The 17,349-nt window shown below is 48.3% G+C and overlaps 1 protein-coding gene across 1 annotated transcript in view; it reads left to right on the top strand.

The window, feature by feature from the left end:
- The window catches only part of VPS50 (VPS50 subunit of EARP/GARPII complex), a 119,411-nt gene extending 103,870 nt beyond the window's left edge, over positions 1 to 15,541 (top strand). Inside the window, exons 22-28 of the mRNA XM_069959417.1 lie at positions 475 to 555; positions 1,662 to 1,810; positions 4,923 to 5,019; positions 7,865 to 8,023; positions 9,095 to 9,216; positions 11,555 to 11,744; positions 12,946 to 15,541. Of these exons, the coding sequence (XP_069815518.1) occupies positions 475 to 555; positions 1,662 to 1,810; positions 4,923 to 5,019; positions 7,865 to 8,023; positions 9,095 to 9,216; positions 11,555 to 11,744; positions 12,946 to 13,065 (918 nt within the window). The 3' untranslated portion in view covers positions 13,066 to 15,541. The remainder of the gene's footprint in view (positions 1 to 474; positions 556 to 1,661; positions 1,811 to 4,922; positions 5,020 to 7,864; positions 8,024 to 9,094; positions 9,217 to 11,554; positions 11,745 to 12,945) is intronic.
- Positions 15,542 to 17,349: the final 1,808 nt, after the last annotated feature.

Raw genomic sequence — 17,349 nt, 5'->3', positions numbered from 1 at the left:
GGAACCCCGCTTACCCCAGTGTATGGACCGGGATCAGGGTCTCATAGAGGAGCCCCCCCAGTTTATACCCCAGTGTATGGGCCGGGATCAGGGTCTCATAGAGGAGCCCCCCCAGTTTATACCCCAGTGTATGGGCCGGGATCGGGGTCTCATACAGGAACCCCCCACCCCCAGCTTATATCCCAGTGTATGGGCCGGGATCGGGGTCTCATACAGGAACCCCCCACCCCCAGCTTATATCCCAGTGTATGGGCTGGGATCGGGGTCTCATACAGGAACCCCCCACCCCCAGCTTATACCCCAGTGTATGGGCTGGGATCGGGGTCTCATATAGGAGCCCTCCACCCCCAGTTTATAATCCAGTGATCTTACCACTTCCAGTGTCGGGGGGGGGGGGGGGTTACTGTTATGGACCCCCTGTAGTGCAATGCTCTGTGAGTCCGGAATCACTTATACTTGGTCTTCTACTCGCAGTATGAATCCACCGGACTCGGCCTCAGCAGCAGCCGACTGCGGACGACATTGAACAGGATTCAGGAAAGTCTGATCGATGTGGTGAGTGTTATATTATACTGTGGTATCCGGTGATCCACGTCACTAAGAGTCCGTACTGGGGGTGTATGGGGCAGATGTCCCTGGTCTCCTTATTGTGGGGGGACAGGACACGCTGCTACTTATGTTACCACAGCAATGACAATAGTGTGACCACTATATATGCCTCCGTCATCCCGCACCGGCCCCAGATGCCTCTGTGATCCCGCACCGGCCCCAGACGCCTCCGTCATCCCGCACCGGCCCCAGATGCCTCCGTCATCCCGCACCGGCCCCAGGTGCCTCCGTCATCCCGCACCGGCCCCAGATGCCTCCGTCATCCCGCACCGGCCCCAGATGCCTCCGTCATCCCGCACGGGCCCCAGATGCCTCCGTCATCCCGCACCGGCCCCAGATGCCTCCGTCATCCCGCACGGGCCCCAGATGCCTCCGTGATCCCGCACCGGCCCCAGATGCCTCCGTCATCCCGCACCGGCCCCAGACGCCTCCCTCATCCCGCACCGGCCCCAGATGCCTCCGTGATCCCGCACCGGCCCCAGATGCCTCCGTGATCCCGCACCGGCCCCAGATGCCTCCGTCATCCCGCACCGGCCCCAGATGCCTCCGTCATCCCGCACCGGCCCCAGATGCCTCCGTCATCCCGCACCGGCCCCAGATGCCTCCGTCATCCCGCACCGGCCCCAGTTGCCCTAGATGCATCACGCACCCTTAATCTTTCAGTCTGATGGATAAAACCACACATAAGTGTAATGCTATGGAGACAGACATGTTGTGTGGGGGTGGAGTTCCCCTTTAAGCGTTGTTGCAGGGGGAGCAGTGAGTATTTCAGTGATATTTCTGTATTTGATGCTGCTTTGTGCGAGATCGGCCCTCGAAGTATAGCCTGGAGTCGATAAACACAATCATTGCTCCCACTTGGAGGGCACTTAGAGGAGACGCGGGTCAGATACTTACACCTGGCGTCTCCTCCGTGGAGAAGTGTCTCTTACATGAATCCGCCGCCACTTACTGCAATCAGCCTGCGCTCCGCCATCAGCGCCTCGTATGGGACTGAATACAAATACCTGACATTATAACAAACCCTATAATGATGGATTATTTCATTGTAGGAAGTGGGCGGTGAGAATGTGGGGTCTCTGGCCCCTGGAGAAGAGAGGAAAGAGAAGGTCCCCTGCCCGCACCTCAGCCACATGGTGGTCCTGACCGAGAGTAACACCCTGTACGGCCTGTCCCAGAGAGTGGTCGCCACAGAGTCCCTGTAAGTATATGGACGGACGTTGTACTGACGTGTATGTGCGGTATCCTCTGCTCCCGGCCATTTACCCCTTACATGCCGCAGCCATCATCCATACATAGTATCCATCATGAAGGGCAGGGTGGCAGCGACTAATCCTTATGACTGAGGAGTTAAAATCTATCATACCTGACAGGGGGAGGGGGGTCAGGAAGTTGAAGGGAGGAGCAGTGAGCGTTGACATGATCCCTTCATCCTTATGATCTTGGCCATCAGTCTCAGCCATTGCTAATCCATTGGGTACTCAGCGAAAATATTTTCTTTTTAAATCAACTGGTTTCAGAAAGTTTTAAATAGAAGAAATTTACTTCTATTTAAAAAAAATCTCCAGTCTTCCAGTACTTATCAGCTGCTGTATGTCCTGCAGGAAGTGTTGTATTCTGTCCAGACTGACAAAGTGCTCTCTGCTGCCACCTCTGTCCATGTCAGGAACTGTCCAGAGCAGCAGCAAATCCCCATAGAAAACCTCTCCTGCTCTGGACAGTTCCTGACATGGACAGAGGTGGCAGCAGAGAGCACTTTGTCAGTCTGGACAGAATACAACACTTCCTGCAGGACATACAGCAGCTGATAAGTGCTGGAGGACTGGAGCTTAAATAGAAGTAAACTACAAATCTGTATAACTTTCTGACACCAGTTAATTTGGAAAAAAAAAAAGATTTTCGACAGAGTACTCCTTTTATTTTTTGATATGGGGAACAAGTTGCAGAGAAACCCTTGAAGTTTTGGTTTTGACTTCTAGGTGGTATATTATGTGCCCGCTAGTTACAAGGGGCTACACACAGTGCCAATGAATATGTACAGGTCACTGCTCGTGATAGGATGGCGCTGCTTGTTCAGGGTCTTATGAAAATCCAGTTACATGACTTCATTTTATTATCCTCTTTTATTTTGTTAGTATTATATTTGCTCCCTCTCGAGATTTTTTTTGTCCTGGTTGTGCTGAGTCTCGTGCCAGGAGGAGTTGGCATAGTGTCCTGAGGCTACAGACGCTGCCAGAGGAGCCATATTTGGCATCGTACTTATTCTGGGTTATACGCAGTCACTGCAGATTGTGGCTGTTGGAATATTTGGGGGAAAGATCTGTGGTTATTACTTTTATGTAGTGTGAACATAGCCTAAAGATATAAAAGTAGTACTTAATGCAGTGTGGAACATTGCTTCTTGTTCTATGGGATCCCGGCTGGAGCGTATACACATCGTATACGCTCCGGCCAGGATCCGGTGCAGCGCCGCAAAGAATATCAATTTTATGTGGCCACAATTTAGTGAATCCGGCTCCGGCCGCTCGCTTCATTATGTCTTATGGGGAGTTTTGATGCTGGCGCACGCTGATGTGCCTGCATCAGAACACTATGGCCATAAAGATCATCCAGATCACTGCAGTACCGGTCGGGATGATCTTTGCAGAGATCGGCCGTTCTGTGACCCGTCCGGGTCACGGAACGGCCGGTCTCTTACAAAGTGTGAACATAGCCTTATACTATTTTGCACTATATCTTGTCACTTTTGTATATATTTGGTACATATTGGTACATCTTAGACCCCATTCACACCAGGTTTTGGGACGTACACCACGTTATACATCAATAATTTGTGTCTGTGTATTTTTATGGGTTAAACATTGTATAAAGGGATCGGATTTATATACCATATGGTGGTCCATCACATCCCAGGCAGGAAAGGGTTACATTCGTGAATGGGGCCACACGTGGTCAGAGCTGCCTGGTACACATCCAGCCATACTCCCCCCAACCCTTTATCCAGCCATACTCCCCCCAAACCTTTATCCAGCCATACTCCCCCCAACCCTTCATACAGCCATACTCCCCCCCAACCCTTTATCCAGCCATACTCCCCCAACCCTTTATCCAGCCATACTCCCCCCAACCCTTTATCCAGCCATACTCCCCCCAACCCTTCATACAGCCATACTCCCCCCCAACCCTTCATACAGCCATACTTCCCCCAACCCTTTATCCAGCCATACTCCGACAACCCGTTATACAGCCATACTCCGACAACCCTTTATACAGCCATACTCCGACAACCCTTTATACAGCCATACACCGACAACCCTTTATACAGCCATACTCCGACAACCCTTCATACAGCCATACTCCCCCCAACCCTTTATACAGCCATACTCCCCCAAACCCTTTATACAGCCATACTCCCCCAACCCTTTATACAGCCATACTCCTACAACCCTTTATCCAGCCATACTCCCCCCAACCCTTCATACAGCCATACTCCCCCCAACCCTTTATACAGCCATACTCCCCCCAACCCTTTATACAGCCATACTCCGCCAACCCGTTATACAGCCATACTCCTACAACCCTTTATCCAGCCATACTCCCCCCAACCCTTCATACAGCCATACTCCGCCGATCCTTTATACAGCCATACTCCGCCAACCCTTTATCCAGCCATACTCCCCCCAACCCTTTATACAGCCATACTCCCCCCAACCCTTTATCCAGCCATACTCCCCCCAACCCTTTATACAGCCATACTCCCCCCCAACCCTTTATCCAGCCATACTCCCCTCAACCCTTTATCCAGCCATACTCCCCCCAACCCTTCATACAGCCATACTCCGCCAACCCTTTATCCAGCCATACTCCCCCCAACCCTTTATACAGCCATACTCCCCCCAACGCTTTATCCAGCCATACTCCCCCCAACCCTTTATACAGCCATACTCCCCCCAACCCTTTATCCAGCCATACTCCCCCCAACCCTTTATACAGCCATACTCCCCCCAACCCTTTATCCAGCCATACTCCCCCCAACCCTTTATACAGCCATACTCCGCCAACCCTTCATACAGCCATACTCCCCCCACCCCTTTATACAGCCATACTCCGCCAACCCTTCTACCCTTCATACAGCCATACTCCGCCAACCCTCTATGCCTTGAAACGAGATGTTTTCCTGGGAATTGCATAGCGTGTGTTTCTGATGTGGTGTATGGAGGGTGTTCATCCTTATACTGGTATCTTAAGCTGTATACCACATCTGTATCCTCCTGCCGCTCTGCCAGCTCACCTCAAGGACTCTTCTTTTTCAGGGTTTTCTTGGCCGAGCAGTTTGAATTCCTCCAGAATCATCTGGACTCTGTGATGCCGGCGGCTAAGAAGCCGTTCCTGCAGCAGTTCTATTCACAGGTCAGTGCCCTCTCCAGGAAATGGGCCAGCCTTTCTGTTATGAGATACAGCGTCTGGATGAGAGCGGGCAGCACAGGTTCAGTGTGAACAGCGCCACTTACAGGGTTATTATTGTGTTGCGTCTCTTACCACAATAGAGTCTGGATTCTGCACAAATTGTATTCACATTATTGTGCTTGGAAAAAAAATCTGCTTTTTTCTGTCAGATAGAGAGTATCCCTATAACAGTGTCAGGTAGAAAGTATCCCTATAACACTGTCAGGTAGAAAGTATCCCTATAAGAGTGTCAGATAGAGAGTATCCCTACAAGAGTGTCAGATAGAGAGTATCCCTATAACAGTGTCAGGTAGAGAGTATCCCTATAACACTGTCAGGTAGACAGTATGCATATAACACTGTCAGGTAGAAAGTATCCCTATAACAGTGTCAGGTAGAAAGTATCCCTATAAGAGTGTCAGATAGAGAGTATCCCTATAACAGTGTCAGGTAGAAAGTATCCCTATAACACTGTCAGATAGAAAGTATCCCTATAAGAGTGTCAGATAGAGAGTATCCCTATAACAGTGTCAGGTAGAAAGTATCCCTATAAGAGTGTCAGATAGAAAGTATCCCTATAAACAGTGGCAGATAGAAACCCTCCCTATAAACAGTGTCAAATAGAGAGCGTCCCCATAAACAGTGCCTGACAGTGCCCCTATAGACAGTGTCAGATATAGTGTGCCCATTAACAGTGTCAGTAATAGAGTGTCCTCATAAAGGGCATCATCCGGAGTGCTCCTATAACAGTACCATCCGGAGTGCTCCTGTAACAGTACCATCCGGAGTGCTCCTGTAACAGTACCATCCGGAGTGCTCCTGTAACAGTACCATCCGGACTGCTCCTGTAACAGTACCATCCGGAGTGCTCCTGTAACAGTACCATCCGGACTGCTCCTGTAACAGTACCATCCGGAGTGCTCCTGTAACAGTACCATCCGGAGTGCTCCTGTAACAGTACCATTCGGAGTGCTCCTGTAACAGTACCATCCGGAGTGCTCCTGTAACAGTACCATCCGGAGTGCTCCTGTAACAGTACCATCCGGAGTGCTCCTGTAACAGTACCATCCGGAGTGCTCCTGTAACAGTACCATCCGGAGTGCTCCTGTAACAGTACCATCCGGAGTGCTCCTGTAACAGTACCATCCGGACTGCTCCTGTAACAGTACCATCCGGAGTGCTCCTGTAACAGTACCATCCGGAGTGCTCCTGTAACAGTACCATCCGGAGTGCTCCTGTAACAGTACCATCTGGAGTGCTCCCATAACTGGGTAGAATTCACATAACTGTTAAGTGGTCCCATACGTGTGCCAGAGTGCTCCAGAACAGTACCATCCACAGTGTACCCGTACCCTCCAGAGAGCAGCCCCATCAGCATGTCATCCAGAGACTCTAGAAGTGATATCCCCCTGCATGTTTCTGCTAACACCTCCCGCATTCTGCACAAAGTGATGGATGAGCTGCCAACCGGCATCCACTCACCTGTCACTTCCTCTGCTGACGCCGATCTCTGTCAGTGACCAGTCCATCCTGCAATACAGATCACCATCTCTGCTCGCCTGCCGGGGCTCCGGCAGCTGACCTCGCTTTTAACACTGATAACACAGTTGGTTTTCCTGCAGTCCTATGTAAATCCTCGAATAAGACTTCATGCACAAAATGTGTGACCAGCATCGTGACGTGTGACAATACGTTATCATTGTACTCCCCCAGCCCCGCACAGCCGTTATATAGAAGCATTGATGTAGCAGAGCTGTGTGTGTATATGTGCATGGGGCAGTGTACATGATTAGAAATATGGGACATGTGACCAGTTTTATTTTCCAGAAATAGCACCACCCTGGTCATCAGGTTACCCCTAGTATTGCAGCTCAAGTGAGTTTCTGTTGTTCTCACAATCATGAATCAGGAGGCTCAGGATGAACAATGCTATAATAATTTGCACTTGGTGCAATGGTGAACCCTGCGCCTATCTTCCAGGGCAGGGAAAATGGTCACAGGTAGGGATGGTCCGAACTCTCGGTAATGATTCCCGCTGTCTGCCATTCCCACTGCCATAGGCTGTATCCCAGTTTTCCAGTCGGTCCTCCCGCGTTCCTCCCAGAGCGGGCAGACAGCGGGAATCTGATGCCGAGCGTTCGGGTTCATACGAACCCGAACCTCGGAGGGTTTGGACCATCCCTAGTCACAGGCCTTGGCTTTCTCCCTCATGTCAGTGAATGGAAATATTCTTGTATATTGCGACCAATGAAATGTTATATGGCCTGCAGCCAATATAAAGCGATTTTCCAATTCACTGACAGCAAGCCGAGATCTTAAAAATCTATGGGCCCCATTTAACTAAACTCTCTGACAGGAGAACAGGAGTGTTGCCCATAGCAACCAATCAGAGACCAGCTTTCATTTTGCCAAAGCAGTTTGAAAATGAAAGCTAAGCTGTGATTGGTTGCTATGGGCATCAGAAATGGTGACCGATAAAGGAGACCCAGAATGTTTCATTAAACTTTATTGAGATGAAACTGGAGGACGCCATTAAGAGGAGACTCCTTTCTGATGACTTATTATTGCCTGAGGGTTTGTCCTGCCCGGATGTAACGCTACAATAGACACGGAGCCCTGACTGACCCCGGAGCGCCCATCTCTAATCATCACAGACGGCCCATCTCCTCCATTAGCCGCCGGTGGCCATCCGCCATGTCTCCTCCTATCAGAGGGAGACGCCACATCCAGAGCCGTATAATGTAAGTGATAACCTAGCCGAGGTTATTGTCCTTTGTCCTAATGTTCTTGTATGTCTTCTGTTTTATAGACCGTGTCCACCGCCAGTGAACTCCGCAAGCCAATTTACTGGATCGTAGCCGCAAAGGCCATCGATTACGAGCAGCTGCTTCTTCTTATGGCCAACGTGAAATGGGACGTGAAGGAAATCATGTCGCAGCACAATGTTTATGTCGATGCCTTATTAAAGGTACGGGGTGTCTCATATACAAGGTCAGAGCTATCGATGGCTGCATGTATAAGACTCCTATGTCCTCAGGATAGATGGAGGGGAGGTCTGTCTCCTGATACTCCACGCTGAGCAGATCTGTGCTCTCCAGCCTCTTCAGTCTTTCCTTGCATTGCTGTACTATTAGTATTGAACTGGGCAACACTACAGTATATAGCATCAACACTATTATGGCGATGCAAGGATGAGCAGAGGTAAGAAGGGAGCAGGATCTCCTCTTCTGAGGGTGTGCTATAGAGATATAGGGGAGCAGGATCTCCTCCTCTGAGGGTGTGCTATAGAGATATAGGGGAGCAGGATCCTCTCTCCTGAGGGTGTGCTATAGAGATATAGGGGAGCAGGATCCTCTCTCCTGAGGGTGTGCTATAGAGATATAGGGGAGCAGGATCCTCTCTCCTGAGGGTGTGCTATAGAGATATAGGGGAGCAGGATCTCCTCTCTTCTGAGGGTGTGCTATAGAGATACAGGGGAGCAGAATCCTCTCTTCTGAGGGTGTGCTATAGAGATATAGGGGAGCAGGATACTCTCTCCTGAGGATGTGCTATAGAGATATAGGGGAGCAGAATCCTCTCTTCTGAGGGTGTGCTATAGAGATACAGGGGAGCAGAATCCTCTCTCTTCTGAGGGTGTGCTATAGAGATATAGGGGAGCAGAATCCTCTCTTCTGAGGGTGTGCTATAGAGGTATAGGGGAGCAGGATCTCCTCTCTTCTTAGGGTGTGCTATAGAGATATAGGGGAGCAGGATCTCCTCTCTCCTGAGGGTGTGCTATAGAGATATATGGGAGCAGGATCTCCTCTCTTCTGAGGGTGTGCTATAGAGATATAAGGGGAGCAGGATCTCCTCTCTTCTGAGGGTGTGCTATAGAGATATAAGGGGGCAGGATCTCCTTTTCTGAGGGTGTGCTATAGAGATATAGGGGAGCAGGATCCTCTCTCCTGAGGGTGTGCTATAGAGATATAGGGGAGCAGGATCCTCTCTTCATCCCTGTGTGATGTAATATGACAATAACTCTGACTTCCTCGTGTTACAGGAGTTTGAGCTGTTTAATAAGAAGTTGTCCGATCTCTCGAAACACGTCCGAATCCCTCTCCCCGTCTCCAACATCCTGTGGGAACACTGCATCCGTCTGGCCAATAGGACGCTGGTGGAGGGGTAAATGCCATTCCTTATAGAAACCCCTGCACATGACTGATATATAATGTCTTCTCGCCTCCCCCAGTGTGAGGGATATCTCCTCCTAGAAGTCATTAAATGGATGGAGGAGCATAATAATATAACAGAATATCCCCCGATGTGACCCAGAGGGCCGAGCACTTAGAGGGAATCACTATATCCTATCGCTGGGACCTCTTAAGGATCACATGACTCTCCTAATATTATTAGGGAAGGATTGTGCCGTCCCCGTTGTATAATGGCCGATAGCAGAGATCAGTAGATCAGCAGAAACCCTTTAACTCTATGGGGTTTTAGGATATTTTTGACGCACATGAATAAAATCTGAGAAGTACAATGAAATAATCCTCCTAAACCCCCCAATCTATGTACTTTCTTACTGTGGACACTCGGCACTGTCAGGCTGCCACCCAGCACTATATAGACGCAGGCAGCTTCCTGCATAATAGTGAATATTGATAGATTATTGTGTGACCCCAGCAGAAGAGGAGAGGAACCAAACCATCTAAACATACAAGGTCAAGATGTGTCAAGTTCATATATACTCCTTAAGATTATGTCTGTGCACAGATCACCAGAATGGAGAGAAGCCATACACTTACATACAGTAACAGCGCTGGGATGGCACACAGATTACTATAGTATGCATGCCGCCTCACATATCCAACACAAACCTATAGGCACACAGAAGCGTAGGCTAATAAAATAAAAATAGTATATAAAATGCCAATGAGTATTGTAATTCCTCAGGGGTATCAGGGGGATGTATCAAGTAGTCAGCATGTTACCGATGTGTATATCATTCAGCTTCATAGATGGGGGAGAGTTTAAATTTGTAGATGGGGGATAGAGTGTGTAACTGGGGGGGATAGAGTGTGTAACTGGGGGGGATAGAGTGTGTAACTGGGGGGGATAGAGTGTGTAACTGGGGGGATAGAGTGTGTAACTGGGGGGGATAGAGTGTGTAACTAAAGGGGGATAGAGTGTATAACTGGGGGGGATAGAGTGTGTAACTGGGGGGATAGAGTGTATAACTGGGGGGGATAGAGTGTGTAACTGGGGGGGATAGAGTGTGTAACTGGGGGGGATAGAGTGTGTAACTGGGGGGGATAGAGTGTGTAACTGGGGGGGATAGAGTGTGTAACTGGGGGGATAGAGTGTGCAACTGGGGGGGATAGAGTGTGTAACTGGGGGGGGATAGAGTGTGTAACTGGGGGGAATAGAGTGTAACTAAAGGGGGATAGAGCGTATAACTGGGGGGGATAGAGTGTGTAACTGGGGGGGATAGAGTGTGTAACTGGGGGGGGATAGAGTGTGTAACTGGGGGGAATAGAGTGTGTAACTAAAGGGGGATAGAGTGTATAACTGGGGGGGATAGAGTGTGTAACTAGGGGGGAGTAGAGTGTGTAACTGGCGGGGATAGAGTGTGTAACTGGCGGGAGTAGAGTGTGTAACTGGGGGGGATAGAGTGTGTAGCTGGGGGGGATAGAGTGTGTAACTGGGGGGGATAGAGTGTTTAACTGGGGGGGATAGAGTGTGTAACTGGGGGGGATAGAGTGTGTAATGGTGGGGATAGAATGTGTAGATGGGGAAGTAGAGTGTGTAGATGAGGGAATGGGGGGTAGGGTCTGTAGATGGGACAGTAGAGTCTGTAAATGGGGGAATAGAGTGTGTAACTGAGGGGGGAGTAGAGTGTGTAGATGGGGGGGTAGGATCTGTAGATGGAAGAATAGAGTGTGTAGATGGGGGGGTAGGATCTGTAGATGGGGGAGTAGAGTGTGTAGATGGGGGGGGGGTAGGATCTGTAGATGGGGGGTAGACTCGGTAGATGGGGGAGTAGAGTGTGTAGATGGGGGGGTAGGATCTGTAGATGGGGGAGTAGAGTGTGTAGAATGGGGGGGTAGGATCTGTAGATGGGGGAGTAGAGTGTGTAGAATGGGGGGGTAGGATCTGTAGATGGGGGAGTAGAGTGTGTAGATGGGGGGGTAGGATCTGTAGATGGGGGAGTAGAGTGTGTAGATGGGGGGGTAGGATCTGTAGATGGGGGAGTAGAGTGTGTAGATGGGGGAGTAGAGTGTGTAGATGGGGGGTAGACTCTGTAGATGGGAGAGACCATTGCACAGTATGTAGTCCCGTAGCATCTGCCAGCTTGGTGTTCTCCAGCACTGGACACACAGGCAGCCAGACACTCTCCAGCCCCCTGAAGTAATAAGATGTTTTCCATGTGGTCCCCAGATGTTGGCGGCTGCAGCTGCTTTTATTTTCATGTTACTCTTTTCTTTTTATCGTTGTCTTGTTGCGTTTCCATCCTCTGTAGTTACGCCAACGTGAAGAAGTGCAGCAACGAGGGCCGAGCTCTGATGCAGCTCGATTTCCAGCAGTTTTTGATGAAACTGGAGAAGTTGACCGACATCCGTCCCATTCCTGATAAGGAGTTTGTGGAGACTTACATTAAAGCCTACTACCTGACGGAGAACGACATGGAGCGCTGGATCAAGGAGCACAGGGTGAGCGCTCAATCCCAGAGGTAGCGAGACATTACGTCATAGTCACCGAGTCCGAAATGCCTCATATCCTGTTATCTTACCGTACGTTAGCAGTGCTCTTTAGGTCATGACTTAGGATTACATAATAAGGGCTCTTGGGGTCTTAGAACAAAAATACACTGGTTCTGGGGGTCCTATAAGAGAGTTCAGTATCAGTGTCAGGAGTTGTCCCCTGTCTGGTGTTCTTACCTCTTCACCAGTGTGTACAGTGGTTAGAAAGAGTGTCTCTCTCCGGAGGACCTACCCTGCCCTGTATTACACAGTCAACCCCTTGATTTGAAAATGAACTGTGTAATACCTTATTGCTCCTGCGGTGGCGCTGCAGGGAAATTGATCACTTCCTGCCAGGTTTCTACAGATTACTGCCCAGAGTTCAGCTTTAATTTTTCAAATAATCTAGCAGAAATAGTTTAATTTCTCTGCAGCGCCACCACAGGAGGAATGAAGCATTACACGGTTCTCTTTGAAATCAGTTTACTTTCTAAATAATAAAAAGATGTGTAGGATAATGACCCCCTAAAAGAGGATCCTGGTGTAAGAAAATGATATAGATTTGTAAATTACTTCTATTAAAAATTTCAAGTGTTCCAGTAATTGTCAGCTGCTGTATGTCCTGCAGGAAGTGGTGTATTCTTTCCAGTCTGACACAGCGTCCTTTTGCATGCACTTACTAGTCATTGCTCCCTCTAGCCAGATTCCTACTCCACACTGATGAGGGGCAAATACCTTGAAACAGCTGTCTGTGGATGGATACCTTGCTCAGGTTGTTTCCTTGACTGGAGACATTCCTTGGCTTGGTTGTTCCTTCCCGGAGGAAGGTCTGGCTAGCTCACTGACGTCGAGACACGTGATGGTGTCTCTGCAGTGTTCTTTTGCAGATAAGTACTGGAAGACTGGAGATTTTTTAAATAGAAGTAATTTACAAATTTGTATAACTTTCTGACACCAGTTGATTTGAAAATATATTTTTTCCCAGAGTTCCTCTTTAACAATACAGCTCGTATAAGGGGTTCCCCATCACAGGAAGTGATAACACATCCCTAGGCGCCATAATTTGCAGGTCACAAGCAGTCAGACCCCCATCGTGACGGCCGAGCTCTTGGTTTACAGCCATCAATTCGACAATTCCACCTTATTTTAACCCTCGCCTGTCTTTCTTTAGGAATATTCCACCAAGCAGCTGACTAACCTGGTTAACGTTTGCCTCGGATCCCACATAAACAAAAAGGCCAGGCAGAAGCTGCTGGCGGCCATAGACGACCTGGACCGGCCGAAAAGATAATTCCCAGAGACCTCCTGTAACCTCCTTGATGTGGTGGAAGCGCCCTCGCAGCATCCTAATAAATACTGAGGATCACCCGATACACTTCTGGAGAAGTATCTAAGCCATCACGTATCTCAGCCGTCACGTATCCCGGCCTTCACGTATCTCAGCTGTCACGTATCTCAGCCGTCACCTCACATGCTATTTGTACAGGTTTATAGGAAGCTTCTTCTTATTTCTGTAGGTTTGTTTGTATTCAACTTGGAATCTGCTAAGATTAATATTTTAATGTTTAAATTGTCAAAATACTAAATATTTAAAGGGACCCATCACTATGACTGACCTTAGCTTTGGTATGATCCTCTAATAGAGGATCCACGACTAAAAAGAGTCCCCTCTAACCCAAAGTGAGATATGATCATGTGATCATGTTGAGCCAGTCAACAGCTTTGAAAAGGATCATGTGACTTACACTCCTCTGACTGGCTGAAAGAGATCATGTGACCCCAGGAACACCTTTTAGCCCCATTTGGCACTTTGGTTATCCAGCGTTAGAAAAACACGTCCGTTTTCTTCCGGAGACAGAACCACTCTTGTCTCCAGTTCAGGTGTGGTTGGCAAGAGGTCGAGTAAAATTAACTTGTCCCCTATTCATATGATAGGGGACAAGTAAGCGATCGCGGTGGGTCTGACCTCTGTTTCCCCCACCGAACTCCATATGTGCCCGCGGCAGAAAGAGCCAAGTAAGCTGGAAAGTGCTGACTCGGCTCTTTTCGGCGGCTCAATAGGAATGAATAGAGCCGTGGGTTACGTGCCGTGCCCATGGCGGTATTCATAACAAAGAAGCCAGGGGCCTGATATGGTGATCGGCATGGGATACAGAGTTCATACCCACCACGATCTCTTACTTGTCCCCTATCCTATGAATAGGGGACAACTGGATTTTGCCCGGACAAGCTCTTCAAGCTCCATTCACTTCAATGGAATTGAGTTGCAAAACCCCACCAAACTGGAGACGAGAGTTGTGCCATGTAACCTATCACTATAGTCCTGTGGCAGGATCCAAGGACAAACTACCAGCAGCTCCATAGTCTGATGCAAAAGCGAGTAGGTTATGGAATTACTGGAAGTCCCATAGACTTGCATTGCAATATACTTACAATGCAAGTCTAAGGGGCGTTCGGCAATTTCATATACTGCTCACTTTAGCAGCAGAGAATGGAATTGCTGGGATCCTTGGATCCCGGTCCCGGGCTGAAGTGATAGGTATCCTTTCAAGGATCTGTTGTAACAAAGGTGTCCATTGTCAGACTAACTGGGTGAGATGCTAGTAGTCCCTGTAGAACTGGATCGGAGGGAACCAGGTGATAACAGTGCATTCCCTTTCTCTACTGAAAAAACGTCCATACCGTGTCTCCCCTGACCATATTATGCTGCTATTTTGGAAAGAAACTAACGTGATTGACCTGTTCCCTCCATGTCTCCATGCGAAGCTCCACACCAATCACTCCCAAAGCTCCAGCTGGTCTAACATCACTGATATCATTGCATTGTGAGAGCTCAGAGCAGGGATGGGGAACCTTCAGCCCTCCAGCTGGTGCATAACCACAACTCCCATCATGCTTGGACAGCTAAAGCGTTGTAGGTATCGCTTCGAGTACAGGTTGATCACAAACCTGCAGTTACTCTACTACTGAGCCTTTTTGGGGGAAAAAAAGTTTTTATGAGGTTAGAAGTAGTGTTTTTGCTTTTCAGAAATAGCGCCACTTTTGTCTGTAGGCTGTGTGTGGTATTGCACACAAAAAAAACCCCTCTAAAAATGTTACATTTAAAGAGACAGTACACCTTTAGCCTTGTCCATTGGCTGAGCACTTGAATATAATCTATACATTCCTGTTGCCAGCCATTCCATTGACTGTAGCTTCCTTTAGTGGCATTACATTCCAGAAAAAAATTATTTATACCCCCATGATTTCTAGATAAACGTACAAGTCCGCGAATCATATTAGCAGCTTTTCTTTTAAGTGTTATTTATGTGTTACAGAATCAAGAGTGAGATGATAACTAGCTAGATAACTGAGCTGGTGGGTGCAGCCACGCCCACTGACTGTCCCGCCCATGAGGTTATCGCCCCGCCCATGAGGAGTTATCACCCCTGCCCTTCCTGTTTATTCTTGTATAGTTTGGATGACTCTGCTCCCCCTATAACATCTGTATATTCAGATTCTTCATATTCTCTGACTGTCGAGCTTCAATATTAATGTGTAAATCTGAATTATTTTGGAATATTAATTTCTGAGCCGAAATCACTTTTTTTTTCGTTGTCTGTCTGATTTTTTTTTTCTTTTTAACTTAATTGCTTCATGTTCTGCTCTCGGCTTGTAGTGCCGGCTGCCGTGTGTAACGCTTTCCACAGTAAATGAAGTTGTCAAATCTAAATTAAGAGATTAATGGGAAAAGCGACTGCCGAATAAAACACTAATGGCGAAACCAAGATGAGGCCTGTGCTTGTTTAGCTAGGGGTCAGAGGTCGATCAGCGGCGCTGAGAAGACCGTGAAGATGACCAGTTGTTGCCACTAGTACTGCTTGTATAAGTATAACGTGACTGTGCGCCATTAGCAGCGGGTCGGTGACTATCTGGGGGTCACGGTGTGGGAAGCTGTGTGTATACTTTTATTGTTTATCTCTATGTGTATACAGCTCCAATGCAAATCTATATGTCTCCAGGGTTACAGACTAAAAACATATTCATACAGTAATTTCATTTCTAGCCTGTAACCACAGAGACACATGGCAGCTACAGACTTGCAATTCTGTTCAAATTTGCCCTATATACTTCTTTTGGAGAAAGTAAAATCATTTGGAATATAATCTGTAAGGGGAACCTGACCTTAAAGGGGGTTATCCATCAGTCAAGGTGGGGTGGTGGTGGATGGGGCATGCATGCTGCAGCTCTGCATCCTCTACATGACACGTGAACTGGAACTGACAGATTTCCTTTGAAGGGGAACTATCAGCAGGTTAGACTAATCTAACCTGCTGAGAGCTCCCTAGTCAGCACAGGGCGCTGAGGATGAAGGTTTGTTTCTTACCTTCATTCTCAGCACCTTTCTTGTGCTGTTAGTTGTGCCCGGTAAGCTATTAAGAGCATTGGGGGTTGGGATACTGAGCACTAACAATCAGTAGAGGGTGTGGTCTGGCCGGGGGTGGGGCTCCCAAATGCTCATCAATGGAGGGAGTCGCCTGGGGGTGGATTGCAGTGTGGGGGTGGGGCAGCCCACCCCCTCTGATAATGACCCCCGAATGGCCCGCCGCCTCTAATGATTATCAATAGAGGGGGCTTGGCTGGATTGGTGCGTGGAGGGGCGGTAGCCACGCGCCTCAGTGCTCCTTACAGCTTACCAGGCACAACTAACAGCACTGAGGATAAAGGTAAGAGACATACCATCATCCTCAGTGCCCTGTGCCCACTGGCAAGTTATTAGATTCGTCTAACCTGCTGATACTTCACCTTTAAGGTCTTATGAACTTCCAATTAAAAACTCATTTTAGTCTCCCCAAAGACTAAACTGGGGCCAGTTTAAACAAAATGGTTTTATATACTGTAAGATAAATGTAAAAAAAAAAAATGCAATATCAGACTACCCGGGGTGGGTTTGTAGTCTGTTACCATGGAAGCAGATGGTTCTTCAGAGATGTGGACACAAACAGTAGAATTTTTTCTTTGTTTTTGCCTAAGCTTTTCATTTTAGAATAAATAAAACAATGGAGTTGCCTTTTAAATGTGGAAATATGTTCATTCTGGAAATACCTTCAGCTAAGCAGATGGCTGCTATCCATAACAATCAGGGCAGAGCTGGGATCTGTTTACTGGCCGTGTTCATTTGGATGAAGGACAACAGCTAAGAGTGGTCACAGCCTGGAATCACCTGTGCAAAACGTGTGGAATCAATGTGACAGCGCGGCAGCCGCCGGCAGCATATGGAGAGGACAGAGGCGGCAGCTTGTGTACAGCGCCTGCCGGCATCCTGTCACTGCCAGTACACAGCGTGCATGACGACCACAAGGGCTCATCACACCTATTAGGAGGCTACACTGGCAAATATTCCATTAAAGGAGCACTCCAGAAATACTGAGGGAAGGATGTGGGCAGATGCCATGGACAGGGGATGAATGACAGGATTGTGGTAACAAGATGAGGGTATTGAGCCTCCTCCATGGGGCACAACTATTTCTCATTCTCCTTAGTTTCATTTGGGTTGTACCAGAGCTGAGTTAAATCTCAATTTTTTATTTTTTAG

Source organism: Dendropsophus ebraccatus, chromosome 2, assembly GCF_027789765.1.
Source record: "Dendropsophus ebraccatus isolate aDenEbr1 chromosome 2, aDenEbr1.pat, whole genome shotgun sequence".
Taxonomy (NCBI): Eukaryota; Metazoa; Chordata; class Amphibia; order Anura; family Hylidae; genus Dendropsophus; species Dendropsophus ebraccatus.
This window is presented reverse-complemented; position numbering and strand designations above follow the sequence as displayed.